Source organism: Mesoplodon mirus (assembly GCF_964341445.2).
Source record: "Mesoplodon mirus genome assembly, chromosome: 11".
Classification (NCBI taxonomy): domain Eukaryota; kingdom Metazoa; phylum Chordata; class Mammalia; order Artiodactyla; family Ziphiidae; genus Mesoplodon; species Mesoplodon mirus.
The window spans coordinates 76,104,299-76,127,680 of NC_138987.1; the positions used below are offsets into that span (position 1 = coordinate 76,104,299).

At 39.0% G+C, this 23,382-nt stretch overlaps 2 protein-coding genes across 3 annotated transcripts in view; one reads left to right on the forward strand and one right to left on the reverse strand.

Annotated features, from left to right (window-relative positions):
- Positions 1 to 23,382, reverse strand: part of FGD4 (FYVE, RhoGEF and PH domain containing 4) — a 211,163-nt gene that overhangs the window by 105,182 nt on the left and 82,599 nt on the right. The window lies entirely within an intron of this gene.
- LOC309812618 (14-3-3 protein zeta/delta-like) lies at positions 21,184 to 21,913 on the forward strand. Its single transcript, XM_082636478.1, has one exon. The coding sequence runs from the start codon at positions 21,236 to 21,238 to the stop codon at positions 21,896 to 21,898; it is 663 nt and encodes a 220-aa protein (XP_082492604.1). The 5' UTR covers positions 21,184 to 21,235; the 3' UTR covers positions 21,899 to 21,913.

Sequence of the window (23,382 nt, forward strand, 5' to 3'; positions counted from 1 at the left end):
GTTTTTAATTTTTGATAGTTTGATTAATATGTGTCTTGGCATGTTTCTCCTTGGATTTATCCTGTATGGGACTCTCTGCACTTCCTGGACTTGACTATTTCCTTTCCCATATTAGGGAAGTTTTCAACTATAATGTCTTCAAATATTTTCTCAGTCCCTTTCTTTTTCTCTTCTTCTTCTGGGACCCCTATAATTCGAACATTGGTGCATTTAATGTTGTCCCAGAGGTCTCTGAGACTGTCCTCAATTCTTTTCATTCTTTTTTCTTTATTCTGCTCTGCAGTAGTTATTTGCACTATTTTATCTTCCAGGTCACTTCTCCGTTCTTCTGCCTCAGTTATTCTGCTACTGATTCCTTCTAGAGAGTTTTTAAATTTCATTTATTGTGTTGTTCAACATTGTTTGTTTGCTCTTTAGTTCTCCTAGGTCCTTGTTAAACGTTTCTTGTATTTCCTCCATTCTATTTCCAAGATTTTGGATGATCTTTACTATCATTACTCTGAATTCTTTTTCAGGCAGACTGACTATTTCCTCTTCATTTGTTTGGTCTGGTGAGTTTTTACCTTGTTCCTTCATCTGCTGCATATTTCTCTGTCTTCTCATTTTGCTTAACTTACTGTGTTTGGGGTCTTCTTTTCACAGTCTTCAGGTTCGTAGTTCCTGTTCCTTTTGGTGTCTGCCCCCAGCGGATAAGGTTGGTTCACAGGGTTGTGTAGGCTTCCTGGGGAAGGGGACTGGTACCTGTGGATAAGGCTGGATCTTGTCTTTCTGGTGGGCAGGATCGCATGCTGTGCCGTGTTTTGGGAACTTAGTATGATTTTAGGCAGCCTCTATGCTAATGGGTGGGGCTGTGTTCCTGTCTTGCTAGTTGTTTGGCATGGGGTGTCCAGCACTGGAGCTTGCTGGTCATTGAGTGGCGCTGGGTCTTAGCGTTGAGATGGAGATCTCTGCGAGAGTTCTCACCAATTGATATTACGTGGGGCCAGGAGGTCTCTGATGGTCCAAAGTCCTGAACTTGGCTCTCCCACCTGAGGCTCAGGCCGGACACTCAGCTGGAGCACCAGGACCCGTCAGCCACATGGCGTCTTGACCCCTAAGAAAGCTGCTCACTGGACGTACCACCACAGTGGGGATCTGAGGGGCTCGCTGGGAACAGGAAATGATGCCACTGCTCAGCCTCAGGCACCTGAGGGATGACCTGGATGCCCCAGGGGCACCGTCTAGGGCAGGGCAAGAAGAGCTCCTGCACCAAGGGACGCCCCCCCCCCTTTTTTTTTATAGCTAACATTTACTTTGTGCCAGGTGCTCTGGTAAGCACTTTCCATGCAGCATTTCTTTAAATCCTCACTGTGAGGTAATAATTTATCACTATATTACAGAAGAGAACACTTTCCTACAAAAGGAATAAATAATACAGGTAAGATAAGCAATAATAATTACCATTTTGTACAAGAGAAAACTAGGTTTAAGATGTTAAAAATCTTGGCCAGTAACACAAGTAAAATGATAACCTTTAAGAAATTCAATTCTCTTTTGCACAATAAATTAAGATATAATGGAATCTACATTTGAATCTATATAGTGAAAACCAAAATATGGTTTGCAGCTAAGAAGTGATAATTAAAGTGAGAAATAAAATATCATTGACTCTGATTGTTCACTGTGGATAATCTGAAATTATATTTGGAATCTACCACAAACTTGTGACTTAATTTAAGCTACCCAATAGGAGCCATGGCACTTTCTTATAAAGTTAAACAAGCACTTCCATATGACCCAGCAATGACACTCCTAAGTACTTACCCAAGTGAAGTGAATACTTACATTCACACAAAAAGCTGTACATGAATGTTTACAGAGGCTTTATTCATAGTTATCAAAAGCTAGAAAATACCCAAATGACTTTCAATCAGTGAATGGATAAGCAAACTGTGGTAAATCCATACAATGGCATAACACTCAAGAAATGAACTAAGGACACTTGCATGTGCATTACAAGGAAGCCAACGTAAAAGGCTACATATATAAGATTCCATATGACATTCTGAAAAGGCAAGCACACAGGGACAGAAAATAGATCCCAGGTTGCAGGGCAGGGGGCTGGAAGAACTGACTGATTACAAAAGGGTATGACAGAATTTTCAAAGGTAATGGGACTGTTTCTTATCTGCATTGCTGTGGTGGTTATATAACTGTATGCATTGTCAAAACTCAGAATTATACCCTCAAGAGGGTGAATTTTACTCTATCCCTTAATTTTAAAAAAATAATGATTTTTGGTACAACTATCGCCTTTCTTCTTGTAATCAATAGTAGAGATAATCACTGGTTCATTGTATCTGTTTCCTGTGATTTTTAAAAAATATTGAAAAATTGAAAAGTGACTTAATTAGCTCCCCACACAAAGTCCATTTGTGGACAATGAAGTTTATGATAGTGTATTTAAAAGCATCTTTCAAATTAATGTTTAGATAATTTAGTTAATCAGATCATTTGTCATAGCCATCAGTCCTGAAAAATACCTAAAATCCATGCTAACCAACTCAGTTATTCACAAAATACCCTGTGCACTGAAGACTTAATGGGCTCTTTCCCTGCTGTTAGGCTTCTCCTCCTTGTACAGAGATTATTTCTTTACAAATTGTGTTGAGTGAGTAAGGAACATAGAAAGTTCTGCCAAACGTTCCATTGGTATTTCATAACCACCTGCTTTTTCATTATATTAAACTTAGTTTTACTTTTTATTAAAGGCTACCTGTATTATTTTCAATAGCTTACCATTTCTAAAGGAAATTATCTAAAACAAAAATTTCACCATATAACCTGTGCTTCCTGAATTAAAATTTATTAATTTTTAATGCTAAGGGGTGGGGGAGAGACTGAGTTGGTCTGCCCCAGCTTTATTATTTTTTTTTTTTGGCCAAGCCACGTGGCATGTGGGATCTTAGTTCCCTGACCAGGGGTCAAACCCATGCCCCCTGCAGTGGAAGTACGGAGTCTTAACCACTGGACCACCAGGGAAGTCCCTGCCCCAGCATTTTTATTTAAAGGTACCTAGCACATCAGCTATCATATAATTAAAACTTCCATGTATTGTTACTAATGGCAAAGTTGGCTTAAATAATTATTTACTAATAAATATATTTTGGCAGTATAATAACAGGACAATTATACCAAGCGAATATTCAAACAGAACGAGGAGTAGGAAAAAACAATTGAAGTCCTTCTGACTTTCAGTTATCACACCTAAGGAGTAAAATCCTCAGACTGATTCTCCAATGATATTTAACTGGGGGGCAATCTCCATTTTCATAGAATGAAATCTGAATCTTAACCCATTTTGCACACTTTAGTATTCTAATAATAATCTAATAAAATCAAACAATTTGGTATTACACTGATTTCCTCAGTGGCTTTAAAAAGCCACATTTTAATTTAAAAATCCAATCAAATGATGTATAATTTCCATTTTGTATGTCTGTGAGTCTTAATGAAGTAAGGCCTGTAAGTTCTTGAATACATACCAGGTAAGTCGTGTTTCTTTTTTTTTTTTTTTTTAATTTTTGGCCACACCATGCAGCATGTGGGATCTTAGTTCCCCAACCAGGGATCGAACCTGTGCCCCCTGCATTGGAAGCATGGAATCTTAACCACTGGACCAGCAGGGAAGTCCCTAAATCCTGTTTCTTGAATATTTCGTTCCAAACTATTTTTATACAGATCTTCAAAGCAAGCCTATTATCCCTGAATCAATATTCTTAAAAAAATTTTTTTTAATTTAACATATGTTAAATGTTAAAGTTTAATATATGTTAATGTTTTATATTAATTCTTTGGTTAAATGTTCAGTTAAAGTCCCAACCACACAGTACCGTTAAAGTAGACAGTGACCCCAAACCAGGGTTTCCGGATGGATGACAACACAATCCTAGATTAAACTGTTGCCCATTCTGGGTTTTAACTCAATTCTATTACTCTTTTACTTTGGAAGCCCATGATGAGAAGCTATACATGTTTTTAATGACATATGGATCGGGATAGTTTGTATATTTTAGGTATGCAGTTTAGGAGAAGAAACCTTATATCTGAAGTGTCATCTCACCTTAATAATTCTCTTCTAGTTAAAAATATTTAATTCTAGAGAATAAAACCACTCCTTCTTAACTTAAATTATGGAATTGATCCTCACCCCAACTTATAGTTTGTCTGACCTTATCTGTAAGGATTTCCTGCATCACACCACTCATTTCAGCTGTTCACATACATAGCTCAGCAGTAAACACACTTTTAGGTTGGTGATATTTCAGCATTTCCCCCCATTGTGGTCCACTCTTTAAAATAAAGGCATACTTTTTATCTAATTTTGCTTTTGTACTAATCCTAGTTCATTGATATTACCTAAATTCAAAGCAGAAACAAAGTTAATTGATAAATACGGTGTTTCTTCTTTAATTATGATCATTATATTCTTATTTTTTAATTTATTTTTTTTTTTGCAGTACGCGGGCCTCTCACTGTTGTGGCCTCTCCCGTTGCAGAGCACAGGCTCCAGACGTGCAGGCTCAGCGGCCATGACTCACGGGCCTAGCCGCTCTGCGGCACATGGGATCTTCCCGGACCGGGGCACGAACCCGTGTCCCCTGCATTGGCAGGCGGACTCTCAACCACTGCGCCACCAGGGAAGCCCGATCATTATTATTTTTATAGAACTTCTTTGGATTCCACTTGAATACCAAGCAACTACCCTAGACTGGATGAGCTATGTATTTCCTGTTAAGTAAGTCACATCACTTCATCAAGTAGTTAATTCCGAGATTTCTCATGTTGCCACCAGCTAGATTTCTACCTTTCCTACTTTAAACTCTTGAATGAACCCATTCTTAGCTCTCACATTAGCTTCATTAAAGAACATACACAAAGCACTTAGTATCATGCTGGGCACATAACAGCTGTTCATTTCTCTTCTTTGTTCAATCCCTCCCTATCCTTCTGCCTCACCCATCTCACAACAGTCCCTCTTTACAAATGCTCTCTCTAGCAGTTTAGTGTCCTTTACGTGCATCTCTTTCATCTATACCTACCATGACAATGTCCACCTATAGGGTTCTAGCACTGTGGTTGCCATGTATTGCAAACAAAATACGATTGCAACTATTAAATGGGTTTAGAATTTCAGTTGGGAATGACAAAAGAATTTTAGAGATGAATAGTGGCGATGGTGGTAAAACAATGTGAATGTACTGATGCCAGAGAACTGTACACCTAAAAATGGCTAAAATGGTAAATTTTATGTTACGTGTATTTTACATATACATATATGCCGTGCCTCAATCTATGTGTTCATGCTTATGAATTCCCTATCATAGACTCTCTACTGCTGGTACTGTCCCTTTGCGTGCTTTCCTTTCTTCAGTATCTACCCTGGACAACCAATTCACCCAAGGGCTGCAACTCCTCTACTTCGCAGAAGATTCTAAAACATCTACTTCCAGTACCACCCTCTCTCAAACTACCTCTTTCACTGGAGAAGGGAAGTGTGAACTTTATCTTGAGGGATAAGTAATATTTCATTAGGCAGCAGAGAGAGGGAAAGGACCTTATTTCGGGCTCTGAAGTGAGGAACTCTGTAGCAGATTCGCAAACTTCATAGTGGCGTGCAGAGCTGTTCCTCACTCGCTGGCTGATACCCTCAATGGCTGCTTACTGCGTTGAGAATGAAATCCAAACTCCTTCTAAGGCCTGAAGGCACTGTCCCTTGCTTACCTTTCTAGTCTCATCTCTTGCCACCTTGCTTTCAAAATATGTTCTCAAACCATGTTTCCTCTATCAATAATGGGTTTTGAGAAGGAAGTCAAGAAAAATGTTTTCTTTTCATAAATTTCCACAGGAACTTTGAAATAGCCATGCAGCTTCCAGAAAAGGCTCCTCTGAGGCTTTAAGAAAATAAAACTTAGGCTTTGCCCTTGCCAGGTCAGATAAAGGGTAAATAAAGTACAGCCAGTTACTTGCTACTAACTTGGGAGAAAAAAGGGAGAGCTTTCATTTCTCTTTTTTTGATCAGCTGCCTTATCCAGATTTCTTTTAAGTACTGTCTTCCTTTCCCCAAGACCCTAATGCACAGCTTACTGGTGTAAGAGCAGCTGCTTAGGCCTTTGGTGTTGGCCCAAATATTCGTAAAGGACAAACTCAGAATGGAAAGAAAAGATAAATATAACTCTAAATATAACCAGCACCATCCCATTTTTGCAAATCATCCTACTTATTTCTTCCCTCTTATCCCACAGATAATATGGCACAATTAAACATGCAGTTTCATTTTTGATGCAATCTCAGAAGTACAATATTACAGAAATAAAGAAAATTCCAAAGAAAGATAGAAAGAATATTAGCTGATCTAGATTTCAATAAGCTTTTAGATAACTTTTCTAAATTACTGTCTTTGTGGTAGGAAAGAATATCAAGGATAAAAAGGGAACTAATTTTTTTTAATTAAAAAATTTTTCTTAAAGCCCATTTCCATCATATGGGTCTTAACTGACGAACTGGTACTTGATAAATTATAAATGTACTTGTTTCAAGTTTTCAAATTATTATCCTAGCAATCTATATATTGTGAACTTTATAAATAATGCTGAAACAGATTTTCAATATTACACTAAGGATTTATCCATATAGTCTCTTTTTTTTGGCTGTGTTGGGTCTTTGTTGATACGTGCCGGCTTTCTTTAGTTGCAGCGAGCAGGGGCTACTCTTCGTTGCAATGCACTGGCTTCTCATTGCGTTGGCTTCTCTTGTTGCTGAGCACGGGCTGTAGGCGCACAGGCTACAGTAGTTGTGGCACGTGGGCTCAACAGTTGTGGTTTGCGGGCCCTAGAGCACAGGCTCAGTAGTTGTGGTGCACAGGCTTAGTTGCTCCGTGGCATGTGGGATCTTCCCGGACCAGGGCTCGAACCCATGTCCCCTGCACTGGCAGGTGGATTCTTAACCACTGTGCCACCAGGGAAGTCCCCATATAGTCTTTTAGACACAATACTTTAGTTTGAGCATTACTCACTAGTAGAACTCAAGAAAAATTACCTTATATTGGTCAACAGCTCACTGTCTATGAGGTATGGCATATTTTTATCCTCTACACAAGGTAACAAAGACAAATGTATTTAGCATCTAGGCAGATAACTCAAATGGGTAAGCATACAGGTTTAAAACAGTATGAATTAGTTATTTGGCAAATAGAGAATGATTTTTTTATTTTAAATTTTAAAACAAAAAAAAACCCTTGTGTGAGTCAAAGAAAACTTTGAGCCAACAATTTGAGATCCCTTCTAAAATTGTTTTACCCATTTATGGTCTCTTCTAAGAAGTCAAAGAGAGAGCAGACAAGTAAAATGGTGATTGACAAGTTTGCCTGGCACCCTGTTACTGTTACAGGTGCATAGAGGAGGGTCAGAAAAGATCTTTTAGAACAATTATCTCCAAACTTTTTGGTTTTTTGTTTTTGCGGTACGTGGGCCTCTCACTGTTGTGGCCTCTCCTGTTGCGGAGCACAGGCTCTGGACGTGCAGGCTCAGCGGCCATGGCTCACGGGCCCAGCCGCTCCGCGGCATGTGGGATCTTCCCGGACCAGGGTACGAACTCGTGTCCCCTGCATCGGCAGGTGAACTCTCAACCACTGCGCCACCAGGGAAGCCCCTCTCCAAACTTTTTGATGGCATGTCCTCTCAGTATGGAATCTGGGCACTGCACTCCCAAATATGTATGTATGCATACACACACGCGTGAATGTATATAAGTTAAATACAAGTATGACGGCACTAAAATGAATACTGTAAAACACAAAAATAGAAACTAAAATAGGATGAGGTAAAGATAAAATACTGTTTTTGAGAAAACAGTAAGCTTCAATCTGCTTTGCTTTTTTAAAATGTCTTGGTTAAATATTTCATGATACAGACATTTGAAAGAGTGGATCTAAGTCAATTTACTTCCATACATGGTTTTAATGATTGCCCCAGCTGAGAAAGATTCACTGTTCTAAAGGGAAGAAGTACATCATCAGCTGCACTTACTAAATCATGTTATACATTTTTCAATCCTATCTACCAATTATGCAAAGGTTTTCCTTGAAATTCCTCTAATAAACTTCCACCTTCCCAGATGTCTTGAAAGGTGTTACATTTCTTAATTTTGAAAATATGGTCTAAAATCTACTAAAACTATTTCCAAAATCTTAAAACAAGGTAAAAAAGATCTATATTTAATACACACTACTATATATAAAATAAATAACTAGTAAGAACCTGCTGTAATAGCACAGGGAACTCTGCTCAATACTCTGTAATGGCCTATATGGGAAAAGAATCTTAAAAAAAAAAAAAAGAGTGGATATATGTATATGTATAACTGATTCACTTTGCTGTACACCTGAAACTAACACATTGTAAATCAACTATACGCCAATAAAAATTAAAATAAGAAAATCATGTATTTAAGTTTGTATGTGTGCACAGAAATTAGTTTGCTTTTTTGTTTCTGTTTTTTCAACTTTAAAAAGGAAAAGATACACATATCGATTTTGGTGGTAAAATGACACAGTAATGGAAACATTTCCAAACAATCATTTAAAAAATGCTCTGTCCACAGAGCACTTTCCCTCTGCTGAATGCAGTTACTTTCTCACTGATTCAAATGTCACCTTTACCTGAAAAAGATACCTGAAAAAGATAGGTTGTGTTTATTTTTGTCAAATATATCTGTTGGGTAAGAACCTGCTAAATATGTACTGTGTCTACTTCTCTTCACATGAAAGGCTAGTAAATGGGGATCATTTGTGGTTTCTGTTAAAAAAAAAGAAGATACACTGTCTTTGGTCTGACAACTCATTTAAGTACTATGTCATCTATAACTCGCAAATCTCTGGGTGGTACAAAAGATGTTTATGGTCACTTATTACTAAGTCACTTATTACTAATTGCCAGAATTCCACCATCTAAGATAATGTAATCTCAGTCTATTTAACCAGCAATGCCTAAAATGTCACGGCAGAAAGAAGACAGATGAACCTGTCGCTGCTCACCCCCCACTTTTCCCTCAGAATTCCTCACCTGTACCTGAAACACTAGGTGTATTTGACACATGGACTGAATGAAAGTGCAAGAGTAAGCCTATACATATTTGGAATGTTAAAGTGTTTTTTTTAAACTCCTTAGGCAAAATGTTCCAAGTTCTAGGATCTGCTTCCCACACTGCAATGGTTAATTTTTTTGTACCACGGGGGCACATAACCCTTTATAGACAATTGCTCTGGAGAAGGAAACTTCTGGAAGACAAGTAGTATTTATATTGCTAGGTAGTTTTTCACAGGATCTTTCATCTAAGAACCCTTCAATCTTCAGGTTATTCCTGAAATTAAGATAAGTCATAACATTGACATAAATGTACTGTACCAATGTTAAAATTATGACTTTAGAAAGTAGGCAGCACAAACAGTAAATGCATTATAGTAAAGTTAAAAGTAAATACATGAAAGTAATTTGAAAACAAAAAATCTCCAGAACAATTTTAAGTTGAATTCTTCCAAAATTTTAATCATATTCTCTAGATCAGTCTAGGTAATATGAAGACTACCTAACCCTATGGTTTGATTCTAAGGATATTATGATAATGAAAAATTAAGAAAATTCCATGATTATATTTTCATCTAAAAGTAACTGCGAATAATATTGGTAAAGAAATATTTGAAAAAGAATGTCATCACCATAATAAAAAGAAAAAAATTCAAATAGGGCTTCCCTGGTGGCCCAGTGGTTGGGAGTCCGCCTGCCGATGCAGGGGACACGGGTTCGTGCCCCAGTCCGGGAGGATCCCGCATGCCACGGAGCGGCTGGGCCCGTGAGCCACGGCCGCTGGGCCTTCGCGTCCGGAGCCTGTGCCCCGTGGCGGGAGGGGCTGCGGCAGTGAGGGGCCCGCGTACCGCAAAAAAAAAAAAAAAAAAATTTCAAAGAATACAATTTTTTAGCCCTGGATTAGAATAAATGCAATTGAATTATAAGATCCAATCGTAAGGAAACCGTCACCTCAAGCACACCCAGTGGCAGGTAAAATGAAATGGGCATTGAGGAGGCAAAACAGTAATGCATATCAAATGCTAGAAAACTGCACATCACCTAGCTCTGCCACTTTGGGCAAGCTATCCTAAACAAAGTATACACATAAAGATGAATGCATATGCTTTGCGATAACCTAAAGAGGTGGGATAGGGAGGGTGGGAGGGAGGCTCAAGAGGGAGGGGATATGGGGGTATATGTATGCATATGGCTGATTCACTTTGTTGTACAACAGAAACTACCACAGTACTGTGAAGCAATTATACTCCAATAAAAGACTATTTAAAAAAATAAGAAAGAAACTATATATATAAAAAGAAAAGATGAATGCATAACATCATTTAGAAAAGGAGAAAATTAGAAGCAACTTAATAGTTTAATAAATTAACTTTATAACTTTAGTCCTTCCCCCAAGACAAGGTCAGTTCAAAGTAGAAAGAGGCCACACGATATTTGCTTATTTGCTAATCTGAATGAGTTAATAAAGCTTTACTACACACTTAAGCACTTTTTGGGGTACTCACTAAAAACATACTAGACCTGAAATTATGGTAATTTCCAGGCCTACTACAGTATTATGTAGTAATATTCCCAATATTATGTCATAGATACGTATTCATTAGATAAATTACCATCTCAAACCAAAGTGCTAAGTTTCCCATTCTTTTCTTCATTTAAATAATGAATTAAAGTTTTGGTATGCCCAAAACAGTCTATTAGAAAAGAATTTTTACTCTTATCATTTATATATAAATTATTTAATAACTACCCTGGAATTTGAAATGAGATTTTATTCTATTAAAATAAACTTTATTATATTTTAAATGTAAGAGTTCATGTTAAAAGATCACTTTATAATTTACACATTTCGCAGTTTATGGTATGCATCAATGTAAGCAAGCATACATGTTTAGAATAGATAACCTTTGTCAGTTTCACCATAATCACTATTAACCAGGATGGTGTCTAAAAGATCTTGCAAATGAAGTGCAAATAGAAAATGCTAACGATATTAACCCCAGCTCTAGATAGGGAAATTAGTTCCACACCCTGTAACTTTTCAAAGGGCTTTTTTTCCTGATTACCATTGTTATTTTTCTTCTGGCTTCTGAGAGAGTTTAGGTTTTGATTTTGACACTTTTAATTATTACATCATATACTAATTTGGCATTAACAGCACATTATTTATTAAATCAAGTTACTGGTTGTAGACACATTTCTTGCCTCAACATTCACCAGTATTTTATTACTGAAAAAAATAGAACTAATTTCCTGCTTGAATATATTTAGACATTTTGCATAAACATTGGTTTTTCCAAGTTACACTGTGAACTCAGAAGAATCCTGTGTTAATTTTGGCTTTCACTTCACAGCATGTGTTTAATCACCTGCTGATAGGCAAAAATTAATTTTAAATGGTAGAAAGTGCTAGAATTTGATGTATGATACACGAAGAAAAATTAGGAGCCACTTAAAAACATCTGATTATTTTCCTTTTGCTGTCATAGTTCCCTTTTTTTTTTTTAATTTTTTTTTTTTTTTCCCTTCGGTACGCGGGCCTCTCACTGTTGTGGCCTCTCCCGTTGCGGAGCACAGGCTCCGGACGTGCAGGCTCAGCGGCCATGGCTCACCGGCCCAGCCGCTCCACAGCATGTGGGATCCTCCCGGACCGGGGCACGAACCCGCGTCCCCTGCATCGGCAGGCGGACCCTCAACCACTGCGCCACCAGGGAAGCCCCATAGTTCCCTTTTTTAAAAATGGAAACATACATTTTATCATACTAAGAATTTGTGGCATGTTTTTAAAATTGTAAAAAATATAAAGTTCACCCATAGATTTAAATCAGCTAGACATGTAATGAAGATATCTAATACAGTTCCTGAATCAAAAATAGGATTCAAGCCTGCTTCCCCCATGGCTAACGATGTAACATCTAGGCAGCTATCCAAGCTGGACACTTCAGAGCTGTCCCTGACACTTTGCACTCCTTCATCCCATCCACACATCCAGTTAATCACCAAGTCCTAACAATTCTACTCCTATATACTTTTCAGTTCCTTATCTCTTCTACATCTTTGTGCCACTGTCTTAATTCAAGAAGCTCATCATCTATTGCAGATGTATTTATTATTGCAGATTGTATTTGCTTTATCAATGTCTTTGCTTTGGTAATCAAAAAATAAAATAAAATATGGGCTCCCCTGGTGGCGCAGTGGTTGAGAGTCTGCCTGCCGATGCAGGGGACACAGGTTCGTGCCCTGGTCTGGGAAGATCCCACATACCGCGGAGCGGCTGGGCCCGTAAGCCATGGCTGCTGAGCCTGCGCGTCCAGAGCCTGTGCTCCGCAACGGGAGAGGCCACAACAGTGAGAGGCCTGCGTACCACAAAAATAAAATAAAATAAAAATGCCACGGCTCCTGCACCTTGCTACACTAGCCCTTCCTCTGTAGTGCTATTAAGGTCTTTTTTCCAAGATGTATAAAGGACCTCCTGCTTGCCAGTTTAAAAATCCTGAAGCGCTTTCTCCACTGCCAACAGGATAAAGTCCCACCAAGACATGGTTAACACTAACACAATCTGATGCCATTTATCTTACAAATCCTAACCACTCCACTCCTGTACCCAATCCCAATTCCCAATACTCTAGTTACATCAACTTTCTTGTATTGCAAATGTGTATTGTTCTTTTGGTGGGTTTATTTATTTTTTTTTTAAACAGTTGTTAAAGCTGTTCCCTTGATAGGAAATGCCCTTCCTTCTCCACCTGGCAAATCCCTCCCTTTACCTTTAAGATGCAGCGCAGAGCTGGCTCCAAAGTGACATCTTTCAGATTCTCTGGCCTGGGCATGAGTCTTTCCTCTCTGTGAAATCACAGCACTTTGCACACACCTTTGCATATAGTCTTAGGACCTTGCATTATACTTAGTTACTCAAGTGAGCTTACTGAGAGCAAGACCATTGCTAGACACTAAGAAAAACACTTAAATGTTTATGAAATGAATGCCTGGGAAGCCTGGACCAGGAGATAAACCTATCTAACTTTATCAAAAGGAGATTCCATTTGATCTGTTCTCCACTAGAAATTTTATGCAAATATCATGCCCTTCCCCCTTTCTCCGAGTGTTCACAAACAATAGAATAACTTTTGTGAAAATGTATTATACCTATGGGCAATCAAAAGGGATAGTTCTGGATGGCTGAAAAAATGCAGGAAAAGTAGGGAGCCATTGCATATACTTCAAATCATCCTCCTTTACTCTGTCCTCTTGTCATTTCCACCTAGTCAAAATAAGTCAATTTTTACTCATGTTAAAATGTATATTCTCCCTGGGAGGCAAAGAGCTCAGTCTTTCACAAAGTCAAACTAGTGAATTAGCTAGTGGCTGTTTTACATGGTACAGAACTGGTTCTTCTGAAAGAAGAAGCAACTATTCTGGTAATTCTCTGTGACAAGAAAGCAGTAACAAACTCTAGTAGGGAATGGGAGTGCTAATCTGAAAAGAAAAGTCCCAAATATTGTAGCACCAACAGATACCTGAAGGTTGAAGCTAAGTGAGCTTAAACATAAGTATGCCACTCCTCGAGCCCTCAAAGTGGCCATGACCTTGAGTTTAGGATGTACTCATCAAAATTAGTCTAGAAGCTGTTAATCATCACAGAAGAGACTTAATGTATACAATGATCAGAAAGCAGAAAAATAAATCAAGGAAGAGCTCTATTATTGATCATTTTACAGCAATAATTTTATGTCTATTCCAATTTTTTAGAGAGGGAAAATCAGCTTTACAGAAAAGGCTAAACTAAGTTTCAACCCTGAGATCAACTTACTCTTTAAGGAGCTATGCCTTTTTGTACTAAACAGAAAGAATATACCTTTAGTGTTACTTTACTTTGGCAAAAAGCTGACAGCAAGCAACAACAACACATACACACACACCTCAGTAAAGTTAAAAGTCTTTGGCTCCTGTGCAGTTCTTTGTAATTTCAAAGACTTCTAATGTCTGAGAGGTAAACAAGCAGGTTCAATTTATGGAATAGCTGTTAATGTATTACTGCCATAATTTAACATAACCACCAAAACGTAAAAATCATGGCGGCTAATCCTAACGTTTCTTTTCTAGAATGCAGTTAGGCCCACAAACAAGGAGACTGGCTTGACCTTGCTCTCTTTTTCAAAAGTGTAAGTTTTGTACCACTTCACTCACTAGAGGATGAACAAGGAAAATGCTCTCCCATTTGTCAAGTCAACTTGGGTACTCTCCCTTATCCATAAATGGCCAGTGGAATCGTAATTCTGCCTTAGTATCAATCACTGTAGACCTTAAAAGAACTTCCATCACATAATCCAATCCCTGCATATCACCTCTTTCAAGATGTGACTGAAATTCATTTCCTCCTGCTTAATCCCACAGACTCTGGCATCTCCTATATGAGAATTTCATATCTCTTTCACAAAAGCTACTTGCTTTGTATACCTTCCCCTAACATCTAATTGAATTTTTTAAAACAATCATTCCAGAGTAAATCTGTTTTCCTAACAGAACATGGGGGTTGAAAAGGACTTTAGAAGTCATCTAATTCTTCATACCTGATAGATGAATCTTTTCTAGAGTATCTCTTATAAATGCTTGTCTAATTTCTATTTGAACAACACCGGTGATAGGAAAATAGCTCTTGAATAGACCATTCTACTTTTAAAAAGTCTATTAGGAAATCCATCCTTAATTTTTTATTACACGATCTGTAACACTAATACGTACTAGCTCATATTGGTTACTATTACTTTACCTAGAACAAGTTTATCCTTCCTACCGGATTGTAATTTGCTTTTTTGAGTATTTTTTATAAGTATAAAATTACTATATGGGCTTCCCTGGTGGCGCAGTGGTTAAGAATCCGCCTGCCAGTGCAGGGGACACGGATTCGAGCCCTAGTCCGGGAAGATCCCACATGCCGCGGAGCAACTAAGTCCATGCACCACAACTACTGAGCCTGCGCTCTAGAGTCCGCAAGCCACAACTACTGAAGCCGGCACGCCTAGAGCCCGTGCCCCGCAACAAGAGAAGCCACTGCAATGACAAGCCCACGCACCACAGTTAAGAGTAGCCCCCACTCTCCGCAACTAGAGAAAGCGCGTACAGCAACGAAGACCCAACGCAGCCAAAAATAAATAAATAAAATTTGATAAATAAGCAAATAAATAAAATTACTACGTGGCCTTTGTTAATCATTTAAAACCTATAGAAAAATTATAAGACAGGGCCTCCCTGGTGGCGCAGTGGTTGAGAGTCCGCCTGCCGATGCAGGGGATACGGGTTCGTGCCCCGGTCTGGGAGGATCCCATATGCCGCGGAGCGGCTGGGCCCGTGAGCCATGGCCGCTGGGCCTGCGCATCCGGAGCCTGTGCTCCGCAACGGGAGAGGCCACAACAGTGAGAGGCCCGCATACCGCAAAAAAAAAAAAAAAAATTATAAGACAAAAAAAGTGATTCTAAAATCTAGTAATAATGTTTGATGTAATTCCCTCTAGTATTTTTTCTATGTATTATATAAAATGTAACCTAGTACAGCATACATACAACATGTATATACATTTACATTTCATTGTAAGCATCTTCCTATATATTTTGAGAACATGTTTTTAATATTTGCATAATTTACAATCTCATGAACAAATCATAATCCATTTAGCCATTTTTCTATTGTTGAACATGTTAGTGGTTTCCCATTTCTTCCCATTCCCACTGGAGCACCTGATGTGATGTGATAAATCATTCACTAGATCACTTAATAACTTCCTACTGGTAGATTTCTAAAACTGGAACTGTGAGATCAAAGGACATAAACATCTTTAGCTCTACTGACACACGGAGCAAGTGTGTTCTTCTATTTCCTTGTTTTAATTATTCCCCTTTCAAAGAGTTCCTGTTTCACAGGACATTCTGAGTAGGTAGTTAAGTCAAGTGACCTTGTGTTCCTCTAATGGGACCAAGGGTAAGTGCTGACCAAAGCTTAGCCCATCAGAGTCTAGCTCCAAGGAATCAGTAATTGGAACTTCTGCATTTCTGTTAGGCACTGGTACTAAGAACTGGTATAACTGAGATTTGTGGTAGCCATGTTTTTTTGCCATCCACACACAGATGCAGAAGAGGCCGGTCTGAAGGACATGGAGTTGTAACTGTCCTGGTTCCAGGCTCCTGAGAGGCCTGGATGAACTTACTGTCCCTTGGCTCCTAGAGACACCTTTTTATTGTTTCTATATATCCCCCTTTTCTCTTGAGTTATAGTGGGATTCTTCTATTCCTTGCAACAAAATGTTCTCTAATTCAAATAATACATATTACTACATTGTTTCCCCCCAAATTATATCAATTTACACTGTCATCTGAAGTTACATTGTTATCTGATGTATATAAGGGCGCCAATCCAAAATATAACCATTCAGGAAATTTTTCCCAATGTAATAAAAGAATATTTTGTATATTTCTTTGACTGCCAGTTATATAAAACTTTTTTCTCATTTATTAGGCATTTGTGTTTCTTCTTTTCTGAAATATTTGTTCATGTTCCTGGACAACTACTAACTGCCTAAAGGCTTCTTAAAGACAGTAGTTATTAATTCTCTCCCTTCATCTCTTTGGAATCTTGTTTCTATATAACTCTGCTACTATGATGTTTAAGTTTCTTACATTTTTTGGCCTAGGTTAATGCAATGGCTTTCTAATTGAAACTGAGCTTTTAAGAATATGAGATTGAAGCAGAATAGATCAGGGTTTTAATCATTTAATTACTAGTGAACTTGAAAATAGTATGTATCTAACAGCAAGTTTTATTTGTTCAATGAGGATAAATTCCAATTATCTCAAATGTTTGTTAAAGATTAAATGAGATGATAAATGTACTTTGCGTTGTCTGACATACAGAAAACACTGAGAGTTGGTATCGCAACTACAGCAGTTGTTATAAGTGTATTTAAACTGGCTCGAATTGAACTACATACGCCTTGCAAATATAAAACAGCTGCACAAGAGAGCGCACAATCACAGGTGCAATAGTTTAAGTCATTCAGGCAACGATGCTCATGTGCTCTGTTGTAGGAGTGAGACCGAGAGATCATGAACCTGCTGCTCCCTCATACTGCACACAGCATGACCCCGAAATACAAAAGGAATTATTCCTTCTGATGCCAAAGCAAAGAAGCAGCAATCTATTCCAATCCTGAAAAAAACACACGTACTGGATTGGTCTTAACGAGAGAGTTGATCTCCAAAGCTATGCCTTCCTAAGGGAATTCTCAAGGACTTTTTGGACTCTATACAAGTTTTACTTAATGTGCTGACTTTAGAATCTAAATATCAAGAATAAGATATGGGGCCTCCCTGGTGGCGCAGTGGTTGAGAGTCCGCCTGCCGATGCAGGGGATACGGGTTCGTGCCCCGGTCTGGGAGGATCCCATGTGCCGCAGAGCGGCTGGGCCCGTGAGCCACGGCCGCTGGGCCTGCGCATCCGGAGCCTGTGCTCCGCAACGGGAGAGGCCACAACAGTGAGAGGCCCGCATACCGCAAAAAGAAAAAAAAAAAAAAGAATAAGATATGACTTAATTATATTGTGGTGGTAATGATAGAAGAAGAAAAATTCTGGCCTGCTATGGATGAAGATGATGAGAAGAAGAACAACTCAGGCTGCCTTGGATGTTGTTCTCTCCAACGTTTCCATCATTTTAACTGCCAGTTATCTTTTTAGATGACAAAACTGAAGATCTATTCCTTGAATGTTTAAAACTATTCAAAGGTTCCTCATTCTTTACAGGATACAGTAAAAATTTCTATGCAACCAAGGTCTCCATTCTCAAATCCTGCCCTACCTTAGCTCAGATTCTACTCAGCTACCAGCAGTTCCCAGGCCCATCATGCCTCCTTGCTTTTGCTGCCTCAGACTATAATTCCCAGCCCACTTCACCTGTAGTCAATCACCTGTTCCTGTCTCCTACACCCCTCCACTGTGTCACCAATCATACTGAATGCAACTGAACGGTTAACAGATTGTTAGTCGAGCACCATGTGAGTACAGACCATTTCTAATCATGTTCTTTATCCAGAACCTAGCAAGGGCAGATGGACATGCAAAAAGTCTTCTTTTGGAGGTGATGAATATGTTTATGGCATAGATTAGGGTGATGGTTTTACAAGTGTATACTTATCTCCAAAGCTAGTCAAGTTATATACATTAAATATGTTCAGCCTTTTGTATGTCAATCATGCCTCAATAAAGTGTTGTTTTCTTTTAATCACTTGTTGAATAAATGAATGTGAGGAGGGAGAGAGTGAATGGAAGAGATCAAAGAAAAATTTATCCTATAGAGAGAAGGCAAATAGTACTCCCAGGTTTTCACTGCCAACAGTAGAAATTACACTGTTTATTTATTTAATTGTGTATTATCTATCTCCCCCTCTATTATGTAAGTTCACTAAAGACCCTGGCACCCATTGTGTTCCATGCCCTGTCCTCCACACATGCAACACTGCCCAGCACAGAGTACATGTTCAATAAATATTTGAAAAGTGAATGCAAGGTTAACACTGATAAAAGTAACACAGCCGAAGAAGCAATGACTCAATAGGCAGGAGGGTGGTCCTGAGCAAGGTGAAGCAGATGGGTGGGGTGAGCAGAGCAGAGGGAAGGGAGGCTGGATAAGCAAACACAGGTTGTGTGTCTCCAGCAATGTCCACAGAAGAAAGTGCATTAACTCACAACAGAAATATACTAACCAGGGGACAAGTGTGCCCTAGAATGGAACTGTATTTGTCCTTCAGGCTGTCCTTCCTCAGTGCTCCACCCCTACCTGCTCTGGGCTCCATAATCACCAAGCAACATCCTGATCATGATTTTACTTCTATAGATACAGATACAAGGGCGAGACCCTGCAAACTAAAAAACACAAACATCTAGGTGGCTTAGCAGTTACATTTTTTAAAAAAGTTTAGGCAGTTATGAAAAATATATGTTTCTTATGACCTTGGTTACTGAGGGAATCATCTTTCAAAGCTGCCCTCCCCCTGGGCACATTGAAAATTGCATCTGTGAGACTTTAGGGTGATACCCCAATGTTCTGTTCCTCATCAAGGTAACAATGTAGGAAGTCAGTTGGCTTTACCCATATCTTGGTATTCCTCATGCAATACTCAACATTAGCTGTTTTTGCAACTCAGGTTCTGTGACCTTGGACAAGCTGCTTAATCTTTATGGACCTCAGATTCTTCTCTGACAGATCCTCCCAGTCTCTAAATTATGTGAAAATAAACATCTAGCGATGTATAATAGGGATCTAAAAAATCTCTAATAGATTCCATCTGTTTGCCTTATGGAAATACATCTTTATGGAAATAAATCTGGGTTCAGGATCAGGAAATTGGCAAAAATTTTAAAAGAGCACAGGGTTTAAGCAGACATGGAGGAAGGAAACAACTGCTTACAGGGGAAGTAAGTAACTCAACACCTTTATTACAATAGAACAATTACAGCCCCCACAGAGTAGGGGTCATTTGTAAAAATATGAAATTTTTCTAAGGATAAGGTATTGCTAGATACCCTCATACAATTCTATCAAGCCATCACTGGGCTTAAAGTGGCAACAACTGAATGAGAAAGGTGTGAGTGTGTTACACAAAACTGTTCCAAGGATCTGCTGCTGCCATTGCCAATTTATAGAAAGTTTGCCTTTTTATCTTACAGAAGCATAGGAGCAGGTATAAAAACAGAAGAAGAAATATCTCAGAAGAAACTGATGATAATCAAATATATGGCATACTCCCAGAAAGAAAAATCCTGCCAAATGCAACCACCTTTGAGCCATAGCTTTTGGGTGAGTTTACAACATTCATGTGCACATTGTATACAGGTGTCACACCCTGTAGCTCTATATCTAACACAGCAATGCAAAATTCTTACTGATGCACAAAATTAACTCATTCTAAGCGTTTCTTGAAACCATGGCAATATGGAACTGTAGGAGAGGGCAAAAGAAGGCAATTGTTACTACATCTATTTTAAAAAGTCACATTTTTATGCAAACAGCTTCAATACCAGGGACATGTGAACAAAGCAGCATCAGCAATGACAGCATCAACAGGTACTCCCTTCCTTCAAATCCCTAGTGTTCCATCATCTCAGCGCAAGGGCCAAATGGACCACCATGGCCGAAAATAGTGAACGGCAAAAATGAATTATAAATCTGTATCCCAAAAGCAAAAAAGACTCAATTTAGAAGTTAGACAGCATGTGGCGATAACAGGAAGAAAAATGTAATAATTTAACTGCTGTTTATGAGCTCTGTGGTCTATTTATTCAAATAGTTAAGTCAGGCAGCATTCCAGCATAATGTGTCAAAGAAGCAGAAAGACTTGACTGTTTGTACCGAACTAGTGGTGGGTTGACATGCTGTCCACTCAGACTGTTATGGATTTGAATCATTCCAGGCACTTTATTCAGAGTTTCCAATTTGTCATCTATATAATACGTTTATAAGAAATAACTCTCAATAAGGATTGCTTTACATATTTACAAACATAAAGCTAAACTTGCCATTTAGTAAAATCTTAAGTTGCACTGAAGGACTGAAAAGCGTCATGCCATCAGAGTCTGAAGAGTTGGAAGAAGGGTCACAAAGCACTGAAATCTAGCACCTCCCTCCACCCTCAGAGACAAGGACAGTGGGAACCAGGAAGCAGTGCTTCACAGCTGACCTGACATTCTCAACTTGTTACCACAAGACTGTGGACATGGTGGTGGGTCTCACCACTGACAATGTTTGTGAATCGAAGTGAACACATCACCATGAGCAATAAGAGATACCAGGTCCAAAAACCACACCCCCTCGAGGGAACTAACGTCATGGGACTCACAGGTGCTTCAGGGACTGTCCCACTGCCCATTCCTCTTCAATTTCAGAAAGTGTAACCCTAAGCTTCTTGTCTTGTCAGTGGCTGATGGAACAAAGTTTTTCAACACATTTTGAACACCCCTGTGGCTTTATTCTTTATTACTCAGAAAAATCATGCAAGAAACACATTAATAGGAGACTGCTGAGCCCCGTCCGTCCGTCGCCACCCACTCCGGACACAGAACATCCAGTCATGGATAAAAATGAGCCAGTGCAGAAGGCCAAACTGGCCGAGCAGGCTGAGCGATATGACGACATGGCGGCCTGCATGAAGTCTATAACTGAGCAAGGAGCTGAATTATCCAATGAGGAGAGGAATCTTCTCTCAGTTGCTTATAAAAATGTTGTAGGAGCCCGTAGGTCATCTTGGAGGGTCGTCTCAAGTATTGAGCAGAAGACGGAAGGTGCTGAGAAAAAACAGCAGATGGCTCGAGAATACAGAAAGAAAATTGAGACCGAGCTAAGAGGTATCTGCAATGATGTACTGTCTCTTTTGGAAAAGTTCTTGATCCCCAATGCTTCACAAGCAGAGAGCAAAGTCTTCTATTTGAAAATGAAAGGAGACTACTACCGCTATTTGGCTGAGGTTGCTGCTGATGATGACAAGAAAGAGATTGTGGATCAATCACAGCAAGCATACCAAGAAGCTTTTGAAATCAGCAAAAAGGAAACGCAGCCAACACAGCCTATCAGATTGGGTCTGGCCCTTAACTTCTCTGTGTTCTATTATGAGATTCTGAACTGCCCTGAGAAAGCCCGCTCTCTTGCAAAAACAGCATTTGATGAAGCCATTGCTGAACTTGATACATTAAGTGAAGAGTCATACAAAGACAGCACACTCATAATAATGCAGTAACGGAGAGACAACTTGACATTGTGGATATCGGATACCCAAGGAGACGAAGCTGAAGAAGGAGGAGGGGAAAATTAAAAGGCCTTCCAACTTTTGTCTGCCTCATTCTAAAATTTACACAGTAGACCATTTGTCATCCATGCTGTCCCACACATAGTTTTTTGTTTATGATTTATGGCAGGTTTATGTTCCTTCTATTTGAATTTCTGTATTTCCCATGTGGTTTTTATGTTTAAGATTAGGGGAGTAGAGCCAGTTAACATTTAGGGAGTTACCTGTTTCCATCCTGAGGTGGCCAATATGGGGGTGTGGAATTGTTATACAAGTTATAAATGTCTGGCAGAGTACTTTTGGTACATTGTGGCTTCACAAGGGCCAGGGTTAAAACTGCTTCCATGTCTAAGCAAAGAAAACTGCCTTGTATTGGTTTGTCCTGGTGGGGAATAAAAGGGATAATTGGTTCCAGTCACAGGTGTAGCTGTGGGTACTTTAAGGTTTGGAGCACTTATAAGGCTATAGTAGAAATAGATATCCCATGGTATTACATGTTAAACCATGTGTTATCTGTGGAATACTCAGTCTCAGTGTGCACACCACTGACTACAGCTACAGAAGTGTTCCTTTAGTTGTGACCCAATTTACTCTGCACAAGGGCAGAAACGGTTCACATTCCATTATTTGTAAAGTTACCTGCTGTTTGCTTTCATTATTTTTGCTACACTCATTTTATTTGTATTTAAATGTTTTAGGCAACCTAAGAACAAATGTACAAGTAAAGATGCAGTAAAAATGAATTGCTTGATATTCATTACTTCATGTATATCAAGCGCAGCAGTAAAACAAAAAACCCATATATTTAACATTTTTAGGGGTTTTTTTTGCTTTTGTGGGTTTTTGTTTTGTTTTGTTTTTGTTTTGTTTTTTTGGGTTTTTTTGTGTGTGTTTTTTTGATACTTGCCTAACATGCATGTGCTATAAAAATAGTTAACAGGGAAATAACTTGAGATGATGGCTAGCTTTGTTTAATGTCTTATGAGATTTTCATGAACAATCCAAGCATAATTGTTAAGAACACGTGTATTAAGTTCATGTAAGTGGAATAAAAGTTTTATGAATAGACTTTTCAAAAAAAAGAAACATATTAATAAACATATTTACAAGTGAAAACAAATGATTAAATGCCTGCCAATACCTATAAAATACTGGGATACATTCTGACATAAATACCCACTTAAAAAAACACAATCTTGGGCCTCCCTGGTGGCGCAGTGGTTGAGAGTCCGCCTGCCGATGCAGGGGATACGGGTTCGTGCCCCGGTCTGGGAGGATCCCATATGCCGCGGAGCGGCTGGGCCCGTGAGCCATGGCCGCTGGGCCTGCGCATCCGGAGCCTGTGCTCCGCAACGGGGGAGGCCACAACAGTGAGAGGCCCGCATACCGCAAAAAAAAAAAAAAAAAAAAAAAAAAAAAAAAAAACACAATCTTAT

What these genes read in the sequence shown, in the direction of transcription:
- LOC309812618 (XM_082636478.1), top strand. Translation starts at nt 21,236, where the DNA reads ATGGATAAAAATGAGCCAGTGCAGAAGGCCAAACTGGCCGAGCAGGCT.